The following is a 26,462-nucleotide window of genomic DNA, read 5'->3' on the forward strand; positions in this document are numbered from 1 at the left end:
TTTGTGAGTTGGTGGGTTTTTTCAACTTTTGGATTCTATACAGAGCTGTCTTTTTCTCAGCTTACATGGAAGAGAATGTCTAAAAATATCTCTTTACCTGATTAGCTGTGTCTATTTTCTCTTTCCAAGAATAGATTGGCAGCTAATTGTAGAGAGAGACAGGTTCTCAGGAAAATAGGAAAGTAAATATAACAAAAAAGCTTGAACTTTTTTCAGATAAATATTTTACAGTTTAGTTTGGCCAGCAGTGTGTGAAGAGAAGAATAATTTCTGTGAATAGTTTTGTGTCTGTCAGCCTTTTGTCTACCATATTGTCAATCAAATTGTAAATGCTAAGGTTAAACACATAATTAAAACGGAGAGGAGAGGAGAGGAGAGGAGAGGAGAGGAGAGGAGAGGAGAGGAGAGGAGAGGAGAGGAGAGGAGAGGAGAGGAGAGGAGAGGAGAGGAGAGGAGAGGAGAGGAGAGGAGAGGAGAGGAGAGGAGAGGAGAGGAGAGGAGAGGAGAGGAGAGGAGAGGAGAGGAGAGGAGAGGAGAGGAGAGGAGAGGAGAGGAGAGGAGAGGAGAGGAGAGGAGAGGAGAGGAGAGGAGAGGAGAGGAGAGGAGAGGAGAGGAGAGGAGAGGAGAGGAGAGGAGAGGAGAGGAGAGGAGAGGAGAGGAGAGGAGAGGAGAGGAGAGGAGAGGAGAGGAGAGGAGAGGAGAGGAGAGGAGAGGAGAGGAGAGGAGAGGAGAGGAGAGGAGAGGAGAGGAGAGGAGAGGAGAGGAGAGGAGAGGAGAGGAGAGGAGAGGAGAGGAGAGGAGAGGAGAGGAGAGGAGAGGCTAACCTCTTTTTAACCATTAATGGCTAAATGTGGCACAGTGACATTTAGCCCAGGAAGCTGGCAAAGGGTGCCTAAAAACTATTGCAGCTGATTTCAGGATACAGAAAAACATCTGCATGCTAGATTGTGGCATCTGCTGTAGGACTGATAGAGCAGAAATCATGTGAGACTCATCTGCTTTCCCAAATCTCATTTGTTCAAATAATTGTTTTTGGGAAAGAATCTTACTTTGAAGTTTTGTAGTGCTTTTCTTTTTTTCTGTTAATGGCAAGGCAAACAGTTTATATGTGAAAATGCTTTTTGTGGGAGAAGCAGAAGATTATGCCAGTAATTTCTTCTGGTAAGACCTCTGATTTTTTTTTTTTAATGGATTATGTTGTGATAGATAGCTCTCTTACAGAATATGAACTGTCTGACTAGTCCATTTGACTTAGTATTCTTTGTTTTTATTTACAGGGACCATATTTATACTGTTGATATGGACACATCACATACAGAAGAAATTTATTTTAGCAAAGTAAGTAGTTTTTATCATCACTCAGAAACCAAGGACAGACACTAGAACAAGCTTCAAATAAATAGAATGATAACACTGATTTAAAGAACTTGCCAGCACTGCTGTAAAACTGTAATAAGCAAGTAAGATGACATTGCTAATCATATTTGTGGAGAGTTAGAATAATGATTGTGTCCTCTGCACATTTCTGATAAGTGGTTTAGCTGGGCTGATAAGCAATCAGTACTGAAACATGGTGAGGTCCCCAATGGAACATCTGTCAAACATCTATTCATTTATATGCAGCAGTTTTCTATAACAGCTATACTATTCCAATTAAGTCTACTGAAACTTTCATCAGAAGAAGAAAGTTACATATTTTGACGTGCACAAATTTTTTTCACTGGTACAAGAACTGACTAAATAAAATATTACCATAACATCACTTTGTAGATGTATTCACATTATCTCCATGGGACGTTACATTCAAAGAAAAGCATTATCTGCATTACTGCATTGTATATTAACATGAACATACTGAAAATAATCTCCCTTCAGCTCCTTTGCATTGCATTCATGTTGTGTAACATATGTTAAACACAGCCTTGGTCTGACAGAAGATCACAAAAATTTGGGCATTGGATGAATTCCACTGGAGGAGGGGACACTGTTCATTATAACTATGAATGATGCTGAAAATGAACATTTTTACTCGTCAAAGAGTGAGGGCACAAGCTTGTAATGGAAATGAATATTCATGGTTACTCTTTCAACTTGGACCCCTCCATGAATGCACAGTGCCTCAGTTTACTGATCAGGAACACTGTCAGAACTATCATGGCAATAATGTCTAAGGTGATACCATCTTAGGCCATGTGATTTTAAACAAGGTTTTATTATAATTAATAAGGTTTCCCCATCTGACCATTTTCGAAACTCATCTCAAAAAAGAAAAAAAAACCTGGCTGAGATTGAGCTGTAAATCTTCTGGAGGAAGAGTGTTAGCAGACAAAGTCAGCAGTGTCTTGACAGGTGGAAAACTCTTGGAACTTGTTAGCTGAAGTGGTGAAGAATTACCTGAATTTTATTTCTTTCCAGATCTAAAATGTTGTCTTTGAGAATGTATATTTCATTTAGACTCCAGTGAAGGTTCATAGTCCATAAATTATAATTCTGATTTCTAGAGCAATATCAATTAAAAGAAGAAAACGTCTACTACTTTTAAGAAAAGTACACATTTTTCAAAATTGGCCTGTTGTTGACTTCTGTTAGTTTAGGCTTTAAAGAAATAGAGATGAATTTCCAGTGTCACGAACTGGAGGCAAAACAAAGTTCAATGAATGATCCACATCACTAAACTTTCATTGCTGCAGTGAATTAATCATGGAGAAAGAGTGCAGAAAACTTTCAATAAATGTATGTTCAAAAGCTAGTCTCCCTTATGAGACTTCTACTTCTGAAATCAAAAGTAAAAAAACCTCTGAGTTCTAATTTATTTCATTCTTTATTCTTGCAGAAATTGACGTGGAAATCTAGACAAGCTGATGTAGACACATGCAGAATGAAGGGAAAACATAAGGTAAGCAATTTTCATTTCTTCTGCAACTGCCACTTTAGTTTAGTTGCATCACTATTATTTCAGGCTGCTGTCTGTGATGTGGAATGGATCGTGCCATTCACTTCTTACCAGTAATTGCTTTTTCCATCAACTTACTGAAGGCTTTAATTTGCAAAAACAGTTCACTTTGAATGTGATTAAGTATTAGGACAGAAGCTACAGCAATATCCTGAAATATTTAAGGTATTGAGCAGATCACAATGCTTAGTGTGCCAGTTTTGCTTACAACTGCTTCAAAGGCCAAGTTCTGCTGTCCGTCCCCCTGTGGGAATTTACTGAGAAGTTCAGGTACAGCATCAGAAAACATGAATGTGGGGCTGTAGTAGGACTGTTTCTCACACCAGTTTCGCCTCCTGTAACCTATGACTGGCACAAGTATTATCATTAGATGCCGACTCTTTGTTCTTTTCATCTACTTCCCCTTCTAGTTGCAGGAGCTTTATGCCAGCACGTTGTAGTGGTGATGTCACTGTCTGACAGCAGCACAGGTGACAAAATCACATTTTTCGCTCTTCAGGAAAGCAACAGTTTTCAAACAAAATTCTTCTTTGTCAACAACAGCAAACTATGAGCTACAATATAAATGCTATATCTTCAGCTCTTTGTAATTTTTAAACCACTAGAATATAAATTAATTACAAATTGCTCCTTGTCAGTTAAACAAAGTCAAAATAAGGCCAGAGTATCACAGTGGGTGATGAAAGCAGATACTCAAAATGCAGTTGTTGAAATATTTTTTATTATTTTTGTTCAGGATGAATGTCATAACTTTATTAAGGTTCTCCTAAAAAGAAATGAGGATACATTGTTTATCTGTGGAACAAATGCATTCAACCCTTCTTGCAGGAACTACAAGGTATGTAATCTGTTTGTAGAATTTCACTTATGCTTTGTCTTTTGGTTGGATTTATTGTAGCTATGTTGACAGCAGCATGAGATTATCCTTCAGAAGTGCACCATTCAGCTCTGAAGCATTTGTCCTGACTTGTTTCAGTTCTACCAAGTTCAATGCTGATTGAATTTCTGAGAAAATCTCAGACTGAGTACCTAGTTCTTTGCAACTCCTGCACATCAAGAGTATTGCCACTTTGCATTGCCCTCCATAGGTGCAAAGTCCTCCAGATGCCTGCCTGGGGATGTAGTCCCTCCTCAGAAAGTTTCTCAGCTTGTCACTGACACTCAAGTCACAGACTAATATTGGGGATTACTTCTGAGCAGCATGTTTTAAAATTTCTGTTCTACTGTTCTCAATCACAAAATCAGTTCTTAAGATGCCTGGGGGTATAACAAGCAAAACCTGAGTTTCTTGTGAGCCCCCCCAGTAGGGATGTTGTGGAGATCCTATGGTATTTTGTGCTGTGGGAGTGATGGAACAGCAAGGAACAGTACAGGAGGACAGTGATGCTGGGGACCCGCAAAGCCAAAACATTATCTAGAGCAGTGTAGAAATTTTGCTCGTCCCTGCATACTTGACATTAATGCCCTGAAGCCAATTTATTCCTTTGGCGTAGTGTATCTCAGTAGTATTCATTTCAATAGGACCCACTTATTGAAATATTTCCCATTTTATTAGGCTTTTACCATTATATTCTGATAGAACTCCCAACAGGGGATATCTCTGGAGTAGCTTTGAAATTAATTTATTTAGGCATTTGACATCCAGACTCTGGTTTTCTAGGCACTGTTATGTCCCACAGGTAATTTCTCATCTTTTATTCTGGAAAAATAAAATTCAGTTTTACGAATGCTGCTCCTGACAAAATCACAACTGTCATTCAGGTTTTTGGTTCAAAGTTATTGTAAAAAAGCAGAATAAAGATGTTAAGATCCAGGAAAACTACTTCCCTAATGGTACTCACTGTGACTGATGGTCTTCCTTGATTTTTGTGTGGTGATGCTTTACCTCATTTAGCCACTATAATGGCTGCAGTTTAGAAAACACAGGAGAGAAGTGCAGGGTACTATTTTCTTCCAGTCTGTGGAGGAAGAACCAAATTTGAGTAAGAATACAAGTCTGTGTCATGGTAACTGTGAGGTACAGTTAGCTACTCTAATTTTTGCTTTCCTTACTTTCTTTCTTGCTCCTAGTTGCAATGAAGCTTCTTGATCACCAGGCTGTATTTAGTCTTCTAGTACAGTTTGTAATTTTTTATGTCTGAATGCCATTAATGAGGCTAACAAACCTCAGCCAGTCTCCCTTTGTGAAGGTTGTCTTTTAGATACAATTACAGATTTCTTTGGCATCCTGATGTGAGGTATATAAATGGCCTCCCCCACCCATACTCCAGAGTTTTCAACTCCCAAGATGCAGGGCTGGATAGTGATCCCTCTGGCAGTCTTCAGAAGGCCTCTGCAACACCTGCCCTGGCTTTGCCTCTGTGTATTCCTTCATTATACAGAGAGAGAACTAAACATGTGCCAAACAGAAAGCAGGGCTGTCCCTCAAGCATGCCACTGATTGTGAGGATGAGCCCAGGATGTGGAGCTTGGTGCAGGAAATGTTACTCAGGACTCTAACTCCTTTCCTCTCACTGTCACATGGAATGCTTTTCAGCCTTTGAGTAAACACAACTAACTTTCCTCAGAGTGGATTTTGACAGGAAGAATACATGACAGAAAACAAATGATCACAAATCATCCACTAAAGGACTTGGAAAGTTTAACATATAAATTAAAAGTTTATTTAAGTTGATGGTGCTGGGTGGGTTATTTGTCATGGTCTGTGAATCTTTATTGTATGTGATCTATACAGTATGAGCTGGACAAGTTGCCTGAATATGCTACAAAGGTTCTTATTCCCAAGATACTGTAATATAAACATCTTAAATAGGTAAGAGGTGTATACAATTCTCTCCTAGCTCAGCAAACCTTCTTGAACTTCATGTAAAGTCAGTCTGTATATTTGTGTCATTATCAGTGCCCAGGGTGAATTTATTTCCCAGGAGTTACATATAAGCCTCAGAATTCACAATTACAATTTACAGATTAATTCTTGCCTGATGGTAAGAGGATTCTCTGTGACACAGATTCAACTGGTATAGTAAAACTTGAAGAGCATCTTTCTGAATATGCAAATCAAGGAAGAGAGCATCACTGTTGAGACTAGAGCAGAAGGACCTCTGGACTTGGGGAAAAAAAAATCTACACAGAGATAATTGTTCTAGTGTTGTTTCTTCTGAATGCTGTGGTTTGCAGTGTTTTCTGTGTATAAGAGTGTTTCTGTTGGGTCACTGGCAAGGATAAATTTTGGAGCCTTGCCAAAACCACAGACCACATAGCCTGCTATAGTTCAAAATTAAACTTGTGTGCAGATAAAATATAGACTGAAGACTTTAGTAAAATGTGTCAGAGTGAGAATTATTAGCTCCAAATGAATGCTTGACTTACTGGACATACTTTTTTCATGCTTATTTTATTTAATGCCATGATTTTTGTGAAGTTTTTACTTCATAGTTAAGAGTAGAGTTTGAGAAAGGACCTTCTCCTCTACCCAGAAAAGAAACACTGTCATAAGCCTCATCTTGGGTAAGAAGTTTTGTTTCTTCGTTTTTCTCTCTGAAGAGATCCCTTTGATTTTTCAGATGGATTCCTTGGACTATCTGGAAGAGGAATTCAGTGGAATGGCCAGGTGCCCCTATGATGCAAAGCATGCTAACGTTGCATTGTTTGCAGGTAAAATGACAGCAATAAACTTTTTACTTTCTGTCCTGCAGCCCAGGCTTGGTGTAACACTGTGCTTGTTGCTTGAGCCCAGAATGCCTAAATCTAAATGGTGTCAAAGGGAGTAAACAATGATTAAAAAGAGAGGGGGCATAAGGAAATCCCTAGCAAAAAAAGCCTTCCCTTCTCTGAAATTAACTTTACGGTCATCAACATTGCATAAAACCTCAGGCTCCTGGATCAATATTTCAGTGTTTCCTGTATTCTTGAAAATATGGCCAGTGTGAGGCACCATTTCTGGCTGCATTCAGCTTCTGTGAACATCAAAGGAAGTCAAGGCTTGTGTAAGCTTTAATTAGGATTAAGCAGGATATGCTCATTAACAACTCTAAGCCTAAGCTAACATTCATAATAAAAGGAAGTTACAGAAAATGCTGTGGCATGCCCTTTTCTAGATCTAGAAGGAAAGGACAGGTTTTTTTTTTTTTTTTTCTTTTAAGCTGAAGACATCTTACTATGGTCTTACCAGCTGCAATTGACAAAAGGAGAGAAGTGTATTAGCTAGTGGTGATTTATGCTGCATGCAGCAGAATGTTGTTTATTCTGATTTCTACTACAATTGTTAGAAAAAGTGAGCTCTTATAAATGGAGTTAATTTTGGCTGTTGAGTGTCCAGTATTTTTGTATATTGTGTCAGGAATTGCGATTAAATTATTTCTTTATTGAACTTCTCTTGTTGTGATCCCTGCTGATCTTTTCTTAGATCAGGCTGTTAGATTGGTGGTGAAAATAATAACATCCTCCATGATAATGTGAGTCCCTTTCAGCAGGTGAGAGGCTATAAAACAGAGCCTGGGTGCTCACATGGAAATAACTAAGCTATTTCTCTGAAGATTTAAGAATGTGCAAACATTTCAGCCATTCTCAAATGAACCTATAGCCAAAGGGCTCTATTAGGCACTGTCATGTTTGAGGTATCATCATCTGCCTCACAATGAGAGATTTTACAAATTGTTTCAATTTTTTGTTTAAATTTTTTTTTTAAACTTTTTATAGCACAAATAAATGGGTCCTTTTGTTTCAAGAATAGTGATGATGATAGTGGTAGTATGTAATTTCTTAATTACAGTCACGAGCAGGAATATACAGTATATATTCTCCACCTGTAGCAAGTAATTCATAAAGCATGGAAATTGAGAAACGTCTTCAAAGAAATCGTTTTCCCATGTATCTCAGACTCCCTATCCTTAGTGCAGCCTGAATGACCTTTCAGAAGGGTCTTTCTCAGTGTATTGGCCAAGAAAGATTTTAAGACCAGTCTATTGTGAACATTCACTCTGAATGCAGATGAAGTTCAGAAAGATGACTCCAGATTTGTCACTGAAGAAATTCTTGAATTATTTGAAAATAAAGAGAATATTTATAAAAATTATCATACTCCTTCCTGGTTATTCAGAATAAATTTGATACAGTTCAAATAAGTATTCGTAGAATATGCCTCGTAAATCTGCTAGCTTCAGAAAATCGCTGTTATATGTGTCTTACATATTGATACCCATGGTAACTTTTCAGAGTGCATTGAAAAGCAGTTTCAGAACAGTTTATGGCACTAATCCAAGTCATCTGAGTTTGTTGAATGCCCTTACTTGAGTATGGGTCTTCTTGCAGCCTTTAGCTATTACAGCTGATATGTGCGAATTGTAGTTGGTCACAGGAACTTGGCAAGAAAGAAAATAAGAGTGCGATTGTATAAACATGAGTTCAGACATCCATATCTAAACAATTGAGCTTTTTATTCTATTTTAAATTGGGGAGGGGGGCACATAAAATTATTTTTTCCATTTTGCTAAGAAAAAATTATCATTCTTAAGTAGCCAAATAAGGACAAGAATTGCATGAGTCAGAACAAAATATACAGTACTGCTAATAAAAAACAGTCTGATTTTTAAATCTGGAGCTGAAATTCACAGACTCACAGAGTTTCTAGGGTTGGAAGGGAGCTCTGGAAATCATCCAGCCCAACCCACACTGCCAAGGCAGGGTCATCTACAGCAAGTGCCATAGGAATGAGTCCAAGTGGGGTTTGAATGCCTCCAGAGAGGGAGACTCCACAACCTCCAGGGGAAGGCTGTCACAGTGCTCTGCCACCCTCAGTGTAAAGAGGCTCTCGTCATGTTGAGGAAAGCTCTTGAGCTTGACTTTATGGCCACTGCTCCTCGTCCTGTCGCAGGACACCACTGAAAAGAGTCTAGCAACCTTTTCTTGGCAACCGCCTTTGAGACAGTTGTATGCATCAATGAGATTCCTTCTCAGTCTTAACCTAGGTTTGAAAGTATAATGAGGAGAGCTTGACCAGTAGAAGCCTCTCTGCTTTGTCCTGGAAATGTCCTCAGTGTTGGTGCCTTCAAGGCACCAACATAATCTCTGTCAAACAAGATGCAGACAATTCTGATTTTTATGCAGACACAATAGAGAAACAATTTTGTGTGCTCATGCTGCACCACTTGTTCTTCTAGCAGACATTGTGTTCCAAGATCTCACACATGAAAAAGTCCTGTATAGTTACCATGACCTGCAAACAAAGTAGACAGCAAATACAATTTTAAAATGTTGCTGAACCTTGTGCTTTTTATGTCCTTATAGTTTCTTATGTTTTGGTTGCCCTCGGGGATGCCATTTTATAGGCCCTTTCTTATAACTTCTCCTCTGTTCTATAAGGGAGAGGAATGCATAATTCATATGGGAAATGCCTAAAATGCATGCTAGAAAATAAATATTGATGGGCAATCCTCCTCCATCTCTTTTCATTCCTGTTTCAGAAGGGCTCCCAGCATGTTATTTAATTTTTTGTTAGTGATCTTTGGCAGAGCAGAAGTGCTCTCAAGGGGAGAAATTTTCATAAGCGTCAATTAGCTGACAGTCTTCAAGCCCTATCTCATTTGAACTCCCAATTAAAACTAAAAGTTCTGTTATATTTGTTTTGCTGACATACCTAAGCAGAATTTCTGAGCACTGAACTAGCAACATGTGACTGGATAGTGTAGTTCAGTATGACATACCTAAACTGAAGAAGAATTATTCCATAAGGTTATTTTCTTCCACAGCATCCCTCTGAAATTACCATTTTGCAAAGAAGTGAGTTGCTTGTTCAGTACTCAGTTCCATTTACCTAGCTGGATTTTTTCCTTCCTTCAGTGTTCCTAAGGAGAAAACTGTGATGGTTTTGTTTTCCCTTCTCATCTGACTGATGAGAGAAGAAGCAATTGTACTATTTCTAATGCTCCTCCCACCTTGTTTCTTCTTTCCTTCCCCCCCAGAGGGAAAGCTGTATTCTGCCACAGTGACCGACTTCCTTGCGATAGATGCGGTCATATACCGGAGCCTGGGAGACAGCCCAACTCTGCGGACAGTTAAACATGACTCCAAGTGGTTGAAAGGTAGATAAACAAACAAGGCAAAAAAAGCAGCATCTCTGATGAGAGTCTTGGATTTCTGACAGACCTCTTTGTCATTTCATTTCACCAATGCTTTCTGGCGGAAAGAAGGAAGTAGATTACATCTCTTGCTTACTCTGATCTGTTTATCTCTTTCAACTCTTCTCCTGACCCCAAGTTACTAGATTTGACAGAAGTTGGGTAGATCAGAACATGTATTCCAGAGTGCTTTCCAAGCTCAAATCCACCAGTTTACGTCTGTTGGATGGAAAAGCTGGAGCTTGCAGGGCTCTGTGTGCTTGGGTTGTGTTTGAAAATATTCCTGCCACAGCACTGTTAGGTAACAATCAAGGCTTTATGAAGTATAGAATGTTTGTCCTGTAATGCTAAGATTCATTAATGAAACTAAAATTATGGTAATATTGCACAAAGACTTTCTGTTATAGTTCTTAAGGATTGTACTGCTGCCATTGAATTAGGCAATTTTTGTGCTCTAAATGCCCTCATTGTTAAGGATTGTGCTGTTTAGCTTCATGTAGGTGTTAAGAATTGTTAGCATTTGGAGTGATTTTAACGTAGAGCAAAGCCATAGTTTCAAGTCTTTTTCTGCATGAAGAAGTGTTTTGCCAGGTGTCGACTTTAGCTGTCCCACTTTGCTTGCTGCTACAGATACGTGTGGGCAGAAACAGTTACGTGGTTTGTTATTCCCTCAACTCACAGCCTGCATGCCATAAAGACCACTGCTTGAACCCCTCAGGCATATGGTTATAAATGCCTGTTTACCTTTCCTCTTACTCCATGCAGGGCAGACATATTAGTGGCAGAGATTTAACTACCCTGCAGTGATATTGTACAGACTTGTTCCCAGCTCTCCTGTCCCCAGACAGTGATTCTTCTGCAGCAGTGATTTGTTTGTTCTGAAAACTGATCAAGTTTGTTAAGCACAGACATTTCACCTCTGGATGTTAAGTGTGAATGTATTTGGCTTCTCCTTGCAGTCTGTATCCTGTATGTAGTGCCTAAATCAGGTGTCTTGGGTTGTTGTTCTTTTCTAGAGCCGTACTTTGTTCAGGCAGTTGACTATGGCAATTACATATACTTCTTCTTCCGGGAAATAGCAGTGGAGTACAACAGCATGGGAAAGGTAAGGGGAAAAACACTGCCTTGAATGACTTTGTCAGATTCAGGAGGAGGAAAACATACGCTATTTTTGGACCAATGCTGGTATGAGTGACCTTGAAATGAGAACCATAAATCATGATGACAAGGTCAGCATTTTGAGAAGATTCCTATTGCTCAAGTCAAAACCTTGGCTGAAGTGAAACATTGCACTGTCTTGAAAGGAAATTTTGTAGTTTCTTACCATGATGGTGTATGCTAGAGTGTCTTTTCTGAACTTATAGAAAGCACAAGGCTAATGTCGTTAGTTCAACACAGTAGATAATTGTTAAAAACAGATTCCAAAGCAGGAAGATTTTTTTCTGTAAGAAATATGAATTAGGATGCTGAGTAAACAAGGGTAGGAATTTTGTGCTCTGCCATTCTGCAACGAATAATTAAACACTTCTGCATTTTTGCTAATTTCACAATAGCTTTCTGACTAAGCAGTCAGAAAAGCTGACCAAGGTCACAAAGGTGGAGAGCAGGAATAAAAGCCCAGCAAGATTTGTGTAGTTTTTGAGTGCTGAAAACACAAGAATCAGAGCAGCAGTGTGGGTTGCAGGGATTGTGAATACAAAATGTGCTTTTGTTTGGGGTAATAGAAAGCTAAGCAGTCTGTATGGAAATTAGTTTTATATGGGTTGAGAAGAGATCTCCTGAAAGATTTATGGCTGTGTAGTAAATGCCACAGTATTATCTTTCATAGCACACTGTTCCAAAGCTTAATTTTTCTCTGTTTCTTATTTGTCACAGATTATAGAAAAGTGGTATTAAATTAAGCACCTTGCTGTGTTATTCCAAATGTTTTAAAAGCAATATTCCAATGAAGACTTTGGGTCAAACAAACATTTAATATTCTCCATTATTTTTGCTCTATTCCTTCCAGGTAGTTTTCCCAAGGGTGGCCCAGGTTTGCAAAAATGACATGGGAGGATCTCAGAGAGTGCTGGAAAAACAGTGGACTTCCTTTCTCAAGGCTCGGTTGAACTGCTCAGTTCCTGGCGACTCACATTTCTACTTTAACATACTGCAGTCAGTTACAGATGTTATCCATTTCAATGGCCGGGATGTTGTTTTAGCAACATTCTCCACTCCATATAATAGGTAATAGCCTATTATAACCTTTTGCCTTCTATTTCCTTTATGTTTTGCTTTTCACTGCAGTTCCTTTTTACTTTATGCAAGAACAAGAAGTGATTACTCATACAACATAATTATTACATACCCTGCACTTACCAATAGTTTGTGTTCAATTTTAAGGTACCCTGGTATTGCTTACTTCATACTGATGACTTAGTGTGGCTTTCAACCATTTACTATTTGGACACATTCCTTGGACATACTTTTCTGTACAACGGAATAGTTCACACCAGCCACCAAGAAGTGTTGCAGCATGTAACTTGCGGAATATTATTCCAAATAGAACATTTTTTCTCTTTTTTTTTTCTATTTTTCTCCTTGGAAAGAAAGGGCTGTGTCTGCCCTGTTTGTAGCTAAACCTCCAAGAACCATGTTATCTCCTTTTTGTTTTATGCATGCCTGGTGACTCTTGCATTGATCCTTGACCCTGGTCTGACCCTACTGCCCTCTGACTCCCCTGGGAGAATCAAGGTCTTGCTGGCTGGGAAGGAGGACCCCCAGAACACCTATTTCACAGTTTGCATGGTTATCCAAAAGAATCAGTTCATCTGTAGAGATCTTATTATTGTTACACATTTTATCGTGTTTCTGTGGAAGTTACTAGAAAAGTAACTGTATCTAATTATTGAGACCTCCCAAAGAAGTTAAAAAAATAGTAGCTTTCTAATTAAAAAATATATTGCAGTTTCACGGAGTAACATTTGAGCTAAAAGAGGAATTTTATTGTTGAAATTAATTTAGTTTTTCTGTACCCTTGCCACCCCTTGTCAAAGCCTGACCTCAGAGAGGTCACTCACAGAACTGAATTCAAATCAGAGAGTAAGCCTAGGCCTGTAATGTAAAATCACTGCTTTTGACATCAAAACAATAGGAACTGCAATGGAATAATTATGCCACCAATAGGGAATACAAGCTTAAATTAAGATGATCTCTTTTCATGCAATCTGGCTTAATAAAAACTGGTGAACAAATAGAGATTCAACATCAGAAAATAGATTGTATCTTGCAATTATCTCAAAATTGAGATTGTCCTCCCACTCTGTAGTATTTCCTGTGGTGTGTCATGAATAATTCTTTTCTTTAAATCTTGCATTTTAAAATCTCAGTACTTGGTGTAAAAAGCAAGATATTATTTTATAGGCCGCAGGTTTTGCCAGACATGGAAGATGACAGGAAGGCATATATTCTTGGACACAGTTTATTAGCAGACCTGGCAGCCAGGAGGGCCAAGTGTGTCCTGGAGGGCATTAGGGACAGCATTGCAACCTGGCAAAGGAGGGAATTGTCCCATTCTGCTCTGCACTGGGGCAGCCTCACCTCGAGGGCTGGGGGCAGTTTTGGGTACTACAATATTAGAAGGATCAAAAAGTATTGGAGACCATCCAAAGGAGAGCAACAGAGATGGTGAAGGACTTGAGGGGAAGCCGTGTGAGGAGTGAATGAGGCCACTTGGCTTGTTCAGCCTGGAGGAGAGGAGGCTGAGGGAAGACCTCACAGCAGTTCAGAGCTTCCTTCTGAGGTGAAGAGGAGGGGCAAGCACCAGTCTCTGCTCTCTGGTGGCCTGTAAGAGGACTCAAGGAAGCTGAGTCATAGAGGTTTATTGGATATTAGAAAAAATAGGTTCTTCACCCAGAGGGTGGCTGGGCACTGGAGCAGGCTCCCCAGGGAAGTTACCAAGCCTGACAGACATCAAGGACCATCTGGACAAAGCCCTCAAGCACATGGTATGATTCTTGGGATGTCCTGTGCAGGAGGATTGGACTTCAATGATCCTTGTGAGTCACTTCCAGTTCAGGATATTCTGTGATTCTGTAGCTCTGTGAAACCTACTTCTGACATAAATCTATCTCTCATTCCTCCTCCACTAAAGAAAAGTTGAAACAAATATGTTTGGTCTCTAGAACAAAGTTTCCTTCTAGACTGAAGTGGAAGAGATTGCTTCATCTAACCAGAGGTCACTCAGGTAGAAGCTGGTGTTGAGTTGTTGCCCAGTAGTTCAGAGGTGGCTTGGACTCCCTTGGCTATGGCCCACAGTGCTCCATCCTTACCACTGCATCATACTACGGACTTGCAATCTGCCACCTTCATGAGTAAAAGATGTTGCAGTTCTTTGAGCCCAGCAATGCCTCCATCCATGTGTAGTTGTGTGTTGAGGACTTGTAGCTGTGTGTAACACATCTCAGGATTTTATGGCTGGTTTTTTGTCTTTAGGACTTAATTCAGCAATGTGCAAAAAAAAAAAGCTGGAGTGGGTCTTGAACTGTCTTTTAAGATGAGGTCCTCTGTGTGGCCAAATACACCCTTGACCATCTCTTACATCAACATATATATGGCTGCCTCCATTTAAAACTCCTGCTGTGCAGTATCACATAAATATTGAGCTTTGAAGTTTCCTTCCATATAAAAATATAAATCTGTGGAGATCAAAGTGAAACGACTCTACTGTCTCTCAACTTATTGTTTTTATTCAGTAAAAATAATTTTGAAATTGTTTACTATTCAAATGGTTGTTTTTCTATCAATTTATATACCTTTAGGAGTTTAGCTTAATCCTCTGTAGCAGTATTATAGTTCCTACATTTTTTCTTTGATGTGTAATAATGTACTAGCTAAGAGCAGGATTGAAAGCCTCACCCAGCTGGGTTCATGCCATTTTACCCAATAAAATCAAGTGGTGGGGGTCAGACACAAATACAGTAATTCATGTACAAAAATAAAAAAAGAGGAGATAAATTAATATTTCATGCTTCCAAGTGACTGATCATGGTAAACCCATAAGCCTTTCAGAAAGTATGTAGGTAAGAAATTTACTGTTTGGACAATGCTGTTGTGCAGTTGCATGCATGTATCCAAAAGGCTGAAATTTGCAATGCTATGATCTTAAAATACTATCAAATTTTCTTCTATAAGCCCTTTACATTTAATTGAGTGGAGAAAATTCCTGAACACAATTAAGTCCTTTTCATTGGGAACACTTTGTGGATATCAGGTTGTGGAAGCATGAACAAATTACATGTAAAAGCCAGGTAAATGGCACATTGCAGCATGCTTCTTTGATTAGAATCAACTTCTGAATTGTCTGCAACATGTTTTTTGAGGCATGGCGGGGACTACGGGAGTTGGTACTGAGAGATGTTATAACTTAGAAGCCCTTAAATTTCCAAGTAGTGGGCTCTACATGAGACTGGCGATAACTCCTCATGCACTGCCAGTGATAGCCAGAGTTTCACCAATTCTTTACCTTCTTCAAGGTTATTGGAATTACTTCTTTCTGTAGAAGCTTTGAATAAAATTCTTTTGGCAGGAGCTGTGTGCTGATTGGTTTTCAAGCTTTTCCATGGGGCTGGGTTTCCTGTCAATACCAGGTTCAGAGTTCAGTATTGAGTAAAGGAAGGCTTCTGTAGAGCATGTATTTTGCTCAAGATTTTATGCATAACTGCAGAATGAGTAACAATTTCTGGGCAATGTCACTTTGCAGCATTCCTGGCTCTGCAGTCTGTGCCTATGACATGCTTGACATTGCCAATGTATTTACTGGGAGATTCAAAGAACAAAAGTCTCCAGACTCTACATGGACACCTGTTCCTGATGAACGAGTGCCCAAGCCCAGGTATGTTTCTTGTATAGTGATACTGTTGTGTTCCTTCGTGCAGGCTACAGAGGCTTTTTAATAATTTGAACAGCCTTGTAAGTTGCAATTATACATATTGAAACAGTAAAGTAAAAGTTAAATTGACTTTTGATCTAAACTATGCAATAGAGATTTTTCCACTTAAATGAGATTTGTGTAGTATACATCAGCTCCGCTTGGTCAGAATAATCATTTAAGAGTGGTGTGAGTTGCACATTTGTTGTAAATTGGTTCAGAAACCGATATATCTCATTACAAAGCCTGCACCAGTTCTGCAGTTTGCTGTTCTATGATTAACATGCAGTTTAAGTGTCACAGTGGATGATTTATGGAGAGCAAAAAAGAGCATTCCACCAAACTGGAGATACAGTTTACCTAATTTCTCCTATGGGTTGTTTTCCCCACTTCCACTTGTTTGCATGCACCTACTCTACTACATTCTTCATATTTCTTACAAGTACCATTTCAAACAAATTGCTGTTGACAGACACTTGTTAACTCATTTACACCAATGGCATTATGCTGTGAGATACTGAGACACATATAGATAAATCAAATTCATTTATCTCAAGGTTTACCACTTCATTGCATATTTTACATTGCTTGTGATATCTTAAATAATTTCAAAAGAAAAAAGCCTCTAATGTACTCAGTGCAGTGTTGAACACCTCAATATAAGAAGACTATAAAGCTGTTGGGAGTATCCAAAGGAGGGCTAAAAGGATGATGAAGGGTTTAGAGGGAAAACCATGTGGGGAGAAGCTGAGGCCACTTGGCTTGCCTGGAGGAGACTTAAGGGAGACCTCATCACAACCTACTTCCTCATGAGGGGAAGAGGAAGGATAGACACTGATCTCTTCCCTGTGGTGACAGTGACAGGGCCCAAGGTTGGACATTAGGAAAAGGTTCTTCACCCAGGGAAGTGATGGGGCACTGGGACTTGGGCTCCCCAGAGGAATGGTCACAGGACCAGTCTGACAGAGCCCAAGAAGCTTTTGAAAACACTCTCATGGCACATGGTTATTCTTAGGGTGTCCTTTGTGGGGCCAGGAGATGGACTTCAGTGATCTTGGTGGGTCAGTTCCAGCTATAATATTCTATGAGTTTATGAAGCTTCATGGTGGACACTGAGCTTCTGCCTAATCGGTCTGTCATGTTTTGGGTCTGCCAAGTGTAGTATTACTGTACTGTCTGTATTCTAAAGCTGTCATTCAAGAGAAGAGCTTGGAGGTGACTGGAAAATCTGGTAAATTCTGTGTCTGTTTTCAGTCTGAGCCTTGGTAATGCAACTTCTAGCAGTGTTGCAGGATTTTTTTCTTCATTTTGCAGTGTTTCGAACAAGTTGTTGACACAATGGTCTGCCTTGGGAGTCCAAGGCTGCATGATGGCTCCAAGGTTATTTGTTTGGACCTTACTGAGATATATTGGCAGAGAAGGGAAAAAGAAAAAGGAGAAGGCACTATTAGTGGGAAAGAAGAACAGAAAGTTGCGTTATGAATTTGGGTGAGCCAACAGCAGGCTAACCTCTATGACAAAGATGGGATAATATTGCTCTTTCTAAGCCTGAAGGGCATAATGTGAAGTGAATTTTGAACAGTGTTTCACATAATATTTAGCAATCAATCTGCTTAGTAGAAATAATCATGACTTCTAGCTCATGTACATGACAAGCACCTTTTAAATAAGGTCATTTTTATCTGGGTTTTTCAGTATGATGCAGAAACATTACTGCACCTGTTAATCCTAACATTACTCAGAAAACTACCAGAACCCTTCCGAGGTGTCGCTTCCCTGTTTGGCCAGACAGCAGGTTTGCTTGGATTTATGTTGACTAGACTAAACCGGTTTTGAAATTATAACAGGATTAATCCGATCACGCTATTAGGATTTAGCAGTAAATAGGCCTCCAGATTAGATACACAGAAACTGTAGATATCACGGTGCCAGAAGGTGCCAGGCTGCTCCCTCAAGTTGTCTGGGAATGTTGCCTCATGGGTCAATGCCCTTGCAAGGACCTAGGAAACCAGTCATGCCCTTTATTTTTCCTTCTCTCCATCTTTTGCTGGTTCAACATGCAATTACAAGGCATGAAGAGATATTGATATGAAGAGGAAAGAGTACACATTGTCTGCATTTAATGTTCCTTGCTCAGCTGTTGTGGGACCAGACTTGTTGATGCAGCTAGTTCCTTTGAGTCCTATACTACCTTCCCACACAAGATTTATTTACCGAATATTTGAATATTTCTCTAAATCTGAGCAACATATGTTAGGGCTAGTCCTGTATTTTGTTCAAGCTGACATTACTCTTGATGTCAATGCCTTCACCCTCAACAGAGTATATGAAAATTGGATGATGCCATGTGTTTATGAGTGGTCCATCTTTCATCTTTCCATCTCACACTGGCTCAAAGGTTTGAAGAATCATAGTGCTCTAGAAAATGGGATCAAATGGGCCTTTTATTGAAGAAAATGACTTACACAATATTTACAAGCAAAATATTTTGCTGCTTCTTTGAGAGATGGCCTGTCCAGGCAAGAAGATTGCACTGTGTCTTAGGAGCAGGTAGATTTTAGAAACAGCATGAGCAGATTTGCATTTAAGTTGTTAAAGAATGGCAGATAACTTTTCAGCAGAAGTTCTTAATGAGCTACAATTCTTAAATCATCTCATCCAAATTGAACAAAGGGTAAAACCAGTGTTTACATGGATGCTATTTGGTTTGTATTCTTCAGTAGTCTGTTTTCTATCAGATGTGACTAAAAGTAGCATTCTTTCATACCTGTTAGAAGAAATTAACTTCCTACTGCATTATAGGGACTGCTTTTAATCCAGGAGAGAGCAGTCAACTAGGCAAGTTACAGCTCAGAAAATATCTGTTCCATTGGGAAGCATCAAGCTAAATTCACACATGCTGTGATTACATTCTATATGAATGGATAAATTGCAAAATTGTGTGTAGTGTTCCTGATGAAAAAATTACTTTTGCTCATAAGTGATACATAAAGTCCTTTTGAATGGAGGACAGAGCAGGATTTTAGGCATCCCTTGAGGGCCTAAAGTCCTCAAGTCCACCACACTTACTGATTGTCTGCCAAGTTAAACTCCTGTAAAGCACATCGTATTTCAGTGGGAGCTTCATCACAAAAGGAAGCATGCCCTCGATGTCAAATAAGTTTGCTCGCTTTACTCTCTTGTTTTATATAGGCCTGGTTGCTGTGCTGGCTCTACATCATTAGAAAAATATGTGACATCTAATGAGTTCCCAGATGATACTCTGAACTTCATCAAAACACATCCACTGATGGACGAGGCTGTACCTTCCATTGTCAACCGACCCTGGTTCCTGAGAACAATGGTCAGGTACGTGCATCACGTGAACTCCTGTCCACATTGTAGCTGTCAAGTTGTGCTAATAGCCTTGCTTCAAATACCCTCCAACTCTGTACATCCAGATAGGAATGGTGGCAGAGCTGAGCAGGTGCTGCAGAACTCCCTGAGGAGCTTTCAAGATAGGAAAGACCTCAGTCTTTTCCAACCATGCTGTGCTGAAACTGGATGTTGTAAGACATGCTGCGTGGGGGAAGTTTAATTGCCTTTGACTTATGGGTCAATGTTTGAGATGGCTCAGTAAAAATTTCAGGCAAGGATTAACAGACAAGTCAGTAATACTTACACAGGATACAAACACGTCTGCCAGGATATATTCACAGGATATGTAGATGTCTGTCAGGTTATGTACCGGTAACCTTTAACACTTGCAGAAGTGTATAGGGCAGAAGTAATCACAAAATCTTGTGATTATGTGCATCCTTTCTATGGCAACAAGAAAAAATAATAACAGATTGAACAAATACTCATAAATCAGCAAGTGTTAAACACACCATCCCCTTCCTATCAAAATACATTCCCACTCTCTGCTGTGGTCGTTATACTACTTATCTACCCTGCAGCAGTGAACAGAATAATGTGACTATCTTTTACCGTATTTTCCTCTCTTCCTCTGAACAAAGGTAGAGTATTGTGTTGGACACGCAGCTCTGGAAGGGTCTGATTTTGTTTCAGTAATGTAACATATGTCAGGTTTTTCTGTCAGGTTCTATACCTCCAACCAAAGACAAGAGTAGCAAGCTCCACAGAGTGCTTCCCTTTGACAGGCAGTGCCATCTAACTAGTACCACCACTTACTATTAACCACCACTATACTTGTTTTCAATAAATTGTGTCAGCCCAAGATTTAATTTCACCTCAGTGCTGAACTTGCTTGGTGGAGATCATGTGATTGTTTTTAGTGAGGTAAAATGGTGTCTAGTATCTTACTTGTGCACTGACCCAGCTTTTCCTGACAAAACAAGTTGAACCTTGCTCAGCTGCTTTTAGTGTGACAGAGCTTGAAATTTTAAAAGCAGTTCACTGTGCTGATTCTCTATCCCTGTCTGAAGAAATCACCAGGCTTTTGGAAGGATAATTCCTAAATGCCCTCAGGCTCCTAGCACCCTTTCAGCTTTCTGAACTTCTAGACACTTCTGAACTTCTGGACACTTTTGCTGGCTATTGGGTGTGTGTGCATGCAAATATGTGAAAATTCTCCAACATCTGGGGAGCCAAATTGGTACAATATGTGTTGACTTATATTCAGGTAGGAAAAATGCTTAAATATGTTTTATGGTTGCTAGAAGTCTACTATACATTTATCTGACATAAAGAAAGTGATTAAAGAAATGACAGTTCTGTGATTATCCCTGTGATTTATCTGTGAAAATGTTCTATTGTTTTAGATATCGCCTGACCAAAATTGCTGTTGACTCCGCTGCTGGGCCATATCAGAACTATACCGTGGTTTTCTTGGGGTCAGAGAAGGGAATTGTCCTGAAGTTCTTGGCACGGACAGGAAACACTGGTTTCCTAAATGACAGCCTTTTCCTGGAGGAGATCAATGTTTACAATCCTGAAAAGTGTGTATCTGATTCTTTGTACTCATGTACGGGTGACTTTGAACTTCTGATTTCCCAGAGAATAATTTGTCCCATGGAAACGGAAGTGGTTAAAGACAAGGTTTTTTGGTAATTGTAAATTGTTTAAAGCGGGGATGTCTGCTTATCAGTCTCTACATTGCAATAAGATTTTTTTTTATTCAGTCTGTGTAGAAAATAGCCCATCCTCTGCAGCAGCTGATGGATAATTAAAAGTGAAGTTCTGGAAAGGAAGATTAATTTTCTAATCCTATAAAAAAACTCTTATTTCTCTCCAAATAACTCAACAAGCAGCAAGCTGCTCTCCAAGGGAAATTTTCCACATTTCAGTCTTCCTCAAATATGCCTAAGGGGGCTTTGAAGTGAGCCATAATCGTGCAGAAATTTCAGCTGCTTTGGGTGCTGGAGAAGAATAAACACAAAAACGAAGGGCCATCAGAAACTTTTCTGGTGTGCTGTCGCTCCCAAATTCTTAACTATCACATGCATTTTTAATACTTGCTTATATGTCTGTCAGTATTTTTAGTGGCTGTTGTGTGTTCATATTCCTTGACTTGTTCAATTCTACCTTTTTTTTTCAATTCTACCAGATTTTTTGGCAGAAGCTTTTTGTAATCTTATTTTTTCAGCCTGGGGGACAATTAAGGTTTCCCCTGGCTTCCCAGCAGAGCCAACTTGTAACAACATCCCACTTTTATCCAAATTAGGTGCAGCTACGATGGCATGGAGGACAAGCGGATCATGGGCATGCAGCTTGACAAGCCCAGCAGTGCTGTTTACGTCGCCTTCTCCACCTGTGTCATCAAGGTACCTTTGGGACGTTGCGAGCGTCACAGCAAATGCAAAAAGTACGTGTTTTGTGGTGGCTGTCTGAGGCCTGGGCGGTGGGCAAGCTGGAGCACTCCTGAACGCCACCTTGTGCTCTTCTCTCCCAAGGACCTGCATAGCATCCAGGGACCCGTACTGCGGATGGGTGAAGGAGAGCGGGGTGTGCACACAGCTGGTCCTTGGCTCCAAGTGAGTAAGGGCTCTGGCTGGATGAGCTGTGAAGCTCTGGCGGTGGTGCCAGGCAGTCTTGGGCAAAGCTATTTGAAACATGAGGCTTTTAGAGAGGGAAAAATGTGGGAAGTGTTTGTTTCTATCTTATTTGCATTCACCTCTGAAATGTCTCACAAATTTTTTTGATGTGAACAGTCAGCTGATTGGTAACTGCTTAAAGAAAAGGAAGAAGAAAATGAAAGAGCTGTATTAAGGTCCATGTGTCATTGAAAGGAGTGAATTGGATGGATATGTCTGGACTAGCCTACACTGGAGCCATTACAGCTGATTAAAGAGGCAATGGAATCCAAATTAAATTACTGAAGTAATTTGTCCACTGAAAACAAAACCAGTCCTTCTAATTTACTGTGCATTACTAAGAGGAATGCCAAAGCACAGTAAGGGCTTAAAACAGTTTAGAGAAGTGCTGGATCTCCCCTTGCTTAACAGGAAAATGTAATTGTTTTATGATAATGAAAGTCTGTGAACATTACAGAGAGCAAACCCACTTCAGAGCTCACATTTCTTGGCCACTTCTGACACACCACATGACTGCCCACTCTGAGCTATCAGCTATCAGCTATACTCCCTCATGGTAATAGTGGAAGTGTAGCACAAACATCACAGAGCCTTGACAGCCCTACATCTGACGCCACTTGACCCTGCTTCTCTACAGGTCCTCAGTATATAATTGACGAATTACAATCCCTGTGCTTCTGTCTTGTTCTTAATTTGCTGATTTCCACCATCTGCTGAGGATGCTGCTGCTATATGTGTCTGTATATGCTTGGCTACAAAAGTATGGGCTGTTTCTGATTTGACATTTGGTAGGATAGTGTTAAAATGCACTTGTGTCCATATCAGGTTTTTCATCACTCCAAAATTGCATAAGGCTTCTTCAACTTCCACGGCAAGACTTCCATACTTTTAAAAGCAGCTCCCCCTTTCACCAATAGATCAATCAAGACAAAGGCTGTGCAGCTTGCTGTGATGAAGTCCAAAAGTGAGCAGGACAGGCAGGTCATCTTCTTTCCAGTGCTTAAGAAGGAGGTCCAGATCAGCTGTGAAGGTGTCTGGTGAAGTTCTAAGCCAGCCAACAGGAGGCAGAGATGTTAGTCATCCTCCTGGAGTAGATGACAGTAGAGCAGGTGTTTTAAGAACAGAGTTAGAATGAGTTGTCTGCAAGGGTAATTATGCCTCAAGGGCAGGATCCTAATATAGGCAAGGGCTTGTATTTGGAAGATTTCCAAGGTTCTTGTCATTCACCTTTGACCACACGGGAAGTTAGAAGAACAGTTTCAATATCCAAAATCACAGAGAGAGCTTGGGAGCATAAGCTGAGCACATCAGCTAGAAAAGCATGTGAGTGTTTGTCAGTAGAACCCCTGAGTTAAAGGGAATACATTTTGTGGGATGGACCTTATGCCTTGCAGCCTCATCTGGTGCTGTATCTAAGTGATTGCTGAAATGCAGGCTTCTTCCTCAAGCACAGTACCTGCCCAATGGGTTGGCTTCCTTCTCACACCAAAGTGCCAGTGCACCTGATCTACTCTGTGCACAGGTTAAGGTAGGGTTACAGTTGCTTCTGATAACATCCTATATTTAACAGTTTAAAAAAATGCCCTTGGTAACAGGGCATGCTGTGGATTTTTAAAAAGTAATAGTATAAAGCATCATCAGAAGCCAAGACATCATTAAGCAATGATGAATAGCTCAAATGTGTATGTTGCATTTTTTCAGCCTTTGTGTGGAATTTTCAAAGAAATAGCCAGTTTCACAGCAGGGATTTATTTCAATTGAGCATGTGATAATTTCTATCTGGTAATGCCTGTGACTGTTATTATTCATACTGTTTTGTTTTCTTCTATTATTTAGACTTGCATTTGAACAGGACATAGAACATGGCAATACAGATGGCCTGGGTGACTGCCAAAGTAAGCAAAGCTTTTACCTCTATTTACCATGTGTCACAGTATCCTTCTGAATGCCTCAAATCACCGTTACCTGTCAGGCATTCTTTTGTAGCAACATAAGCCACGACAGGGACAGCAATGTAGCTAATGGTGCAGGTTCAGGAGAAGTACTGTTGTTTAAATGTGTTTGAGGAAAATAGCCCAGTTCATGTAATTTATACAAACATTGGGCTTCAGAGTGGTTGCACAGTACTGTGCTCAGCTGTAGAGGATATTGATTACCGCAATGGCATAATGAATTGGGGTCATTGTCTTTATTAGCCCTGGTAGTTGCAGAAGTGGCTTGGTTTCTTGGTGTAGTCTGTGACTTGGACTATATTCCCATGCAGCACAGTGAGACAGAGAAATATATCTTCAGCTTTGGATCCTGATCAAGAAATGACAACTGCTTAGTTTGTGAATCTCAGGGAATTTTACATACAGTCTGGACAACCTCATGGTATTAAGGGTCAGGTACTATTGGCACTGCCTAAGAAATTTTAATGGTAAACCTTAAGTACTGACAGTGTGAGCTGGAAGCTTAAACACAGTCTTTAAACATTTACAGCTTCGTACTGAAATGCTTAAAAGTGCATAGCTTGCACTGCACACAAAGAAACCTTGCTGATTTCTGAGCCTTCAGGAATACCAACATCTGTGTTCTGGGTAGCTCTTGTTCCAAATGTTCTCACCAAGGCTGGTTTGATTCTGAGCTCCAAATATTATTTATAAACCTCATGAAATAAAGACTCACATTCTTTTCGGTGTAATTTCCACTGATGCAATAAACTGATGAAGCTGAGGAATCAATGTACAATGAGAAAGTCATTACTTCTGCAATACAGAGAAAAATAACAGAGGCCTAGAGTGGGCCAGACGCTCTGGAGAAAGCCAGAGCCTTCTCATGCCTTGTGCATCCTTATTCAAGAGACATTAATTACTCTGATCACTGTGCTTGGAGGAATACAAGGATTTCAGCCTCAGGACCTAAGATAGGGTAATGTAGACTATCACAAACATTTTTGAAGGATATGTACACATAGGCCTCCCCTCAGTTACCCTGTAAAATGGGTTAGCACCAAAATCAGGCCAGTTCCCAGCTGGTGTGTCTTTGCCCTTTTCAGCCAGTTCTGCTCTCCTTGGGCAAATAAGTTAGGCAGGAGTGGAGTGTACCTGATATCAATTACATATAAAAGGAGGGTAGGAAATTATTCAGGAACAGCACATTGTGCTCATGGAGAGAGATCTTCTGTGCAGACAGCAACAAAGCCCATACCCTGCTTAAATCCCTCTTTAGCCCTGAATGGTGCATTGAACCTTGACACTGCACAGGGGTAGATTTCATTCCTTGCTAATGCAGCTGATTTTATTACTTCATGTGATCTTGCGTCACCTGAATTTTGTCCTTATTGACTCACATTGCTGGCCGATCCCCTGCAATGCCTTGTCTTGGACTAGGATTTACAAGGAAACAGGGGGGACACTGGCCCTCCTGCTTCAGTACTTCCTATACAGAGCTGTCATGAGCACTTTCAAAGCCAGACATTGTTTTTGGGTATGTCTGAATATTAGTTTTGCCTGGGTCCTTAGCATACAAATCACATGCTTATAAATACCAGTTGAAACATTAACACTTATTAGCAGCAAACTACTTAAAAGAAAAAACAAGCTAGAAATAATGATTTTCCCCTGTTATTTGTCTTTCAGATTCCTTCGTAGCCCTGAATGGTAAGGAAGTTCTTAGTTTCAATATTTATTGACAGCAAATCCATTTTAGAGGAATCACTTTTTACTAAATTTTTAAATATTTTCATGTTTTTGTTATATTTAACATTTCTTCCCAATTTATTTTGTTCATAGACATTTCAACTGCTCCACCTGATCAAAAAATGTCTTACTACACAGTGTATGGTCAGTTTATGAGTGTTTTTAAAAGTTCTCCCCAAATCCTTGTGTTAGCTAATAGTACCTGTACTCAAATAGTTTTACTTGTTTTGTCTTGATTTTGGGGGCCCGATTCACTAATCACAACTAGGATGAAGTCATACCTCTTGGTTTTCAATCCCTCTTTTATTGTCTTTCCTCAAAACTGTCCCCATTGAATTAAAGTCAGATATGGCCTATTTTAATGGCATGCCAGCAGACATGATTGAGAGCGTGCTTCATCTGAACACTCAAAGAAACACTTGGGTACAGTGATGCATCTTATCTGTTCACCAAGACAAACAAGATAGTAGCTCACATCCCACTTATGAGCTGTCCAGGATGGTGTCATTACTGCTACAGCAGCCAGTCAGAGATACCTTAGGGAAAGCAGAACTATCCCTAGGTTACAAAAAGATCTCTCATAAGGAAAATTAGCCTTTTACCCATGTGGTTTGAGACTGGATTATGCCTCAGTTCCTGAAGGTTCTTGTCGCTTCTAGAGTGAGTAATTTATGTTGTCCATTCAAATTTACATAGAAAATTAAATGACCTGTACGGAAGAGGATCATTTCTGCAAGCCTAGATTAGCAGGTTCCCATGAGACAGCTGTTA

General features: G+C 39.8%; 1 protein-coding gene across 11 annotated transcripts in view; it reads left to right on the forward strand.

The window, feature by feature from the left end:
- SEMA6A (semaphorin 6A) overlaps positions 1-26,462 on the forward strand; it is a 129,761-nt gene that overhangs the window by 55,574 nt on the left and 47,725 nt on the right. For 5 of the 11 annotated variants that reach the window (XM_072922442.1, XM_012577819.5, XM_030258982.4 and 2 more), the window contains 15 exons: positions 1,278-1,338; positions 2,834-2,896; positions 3,690-3,791; positions 6,517-6,607; positions 9,913-10,032; positions 11,085-11,173; positions 12,077-12,294; positions 15,809-15,940; positions 19,169-19,324; positions 20,740-20,916; positions 21,642-21,782; positions 21,871-21,951; positions 23,848-23,906; positions 25,632-25,652; positions 25,785-25,835. In XM_072922442.1, the coding sequence (XP_072778543.1) occupies positions 1,278-1,338; positions 2,834-2,896; positions 3,690-3,791; positions 6,517-6,607; positions 9,913-10,032; positions 11,085-11,173; positions 12,077-12,294; positions 15,809-15,940; positions 19,169-19,324; positions 20,740-20,916; positions 21,642-21,782; positions 21,871-21,951; positions 23,848-23,906; positions 25,632-25,652; positions 25,785-25,835 (1,562 nt within the window). The remainder of the gene's footprint in view (positions 1-1,277; positions 1,339-2,833; positions 2,897-3,689; positions 3,792-6,516; positions 6,608-9,912; positions 10,033-11,084; positions 11,174-12,076; positions 12,295-15,808; positions 15,941-19,168; positions 19,325-20,739; positions 20,917-21,641; positions 21,783-21,870; positions 21,952-23,847; positions 23,907-25,631; positions 25,653-25,784; positions 25,836-26,462) is intronic. The other 6 variants (XM_030258981.4, XM_032744535.3, XM_032744536.3 and 3 more) reach the window with 2 other exon arrangements.

This window comes from Taeniopygia guttata, chromosome Z (genome assembly GCF_048771995.1).
Source record: "Taeniopygia guttata chromosome Z, bTaeGut7.mat, whole genome shotgun sequence".
Lineage (NCBI taxonomy): Eukaryota > Metazoa > Chordata > Aves > Passeriformes > Estrildidae > Taeniopygia > Taeniopygia guttata.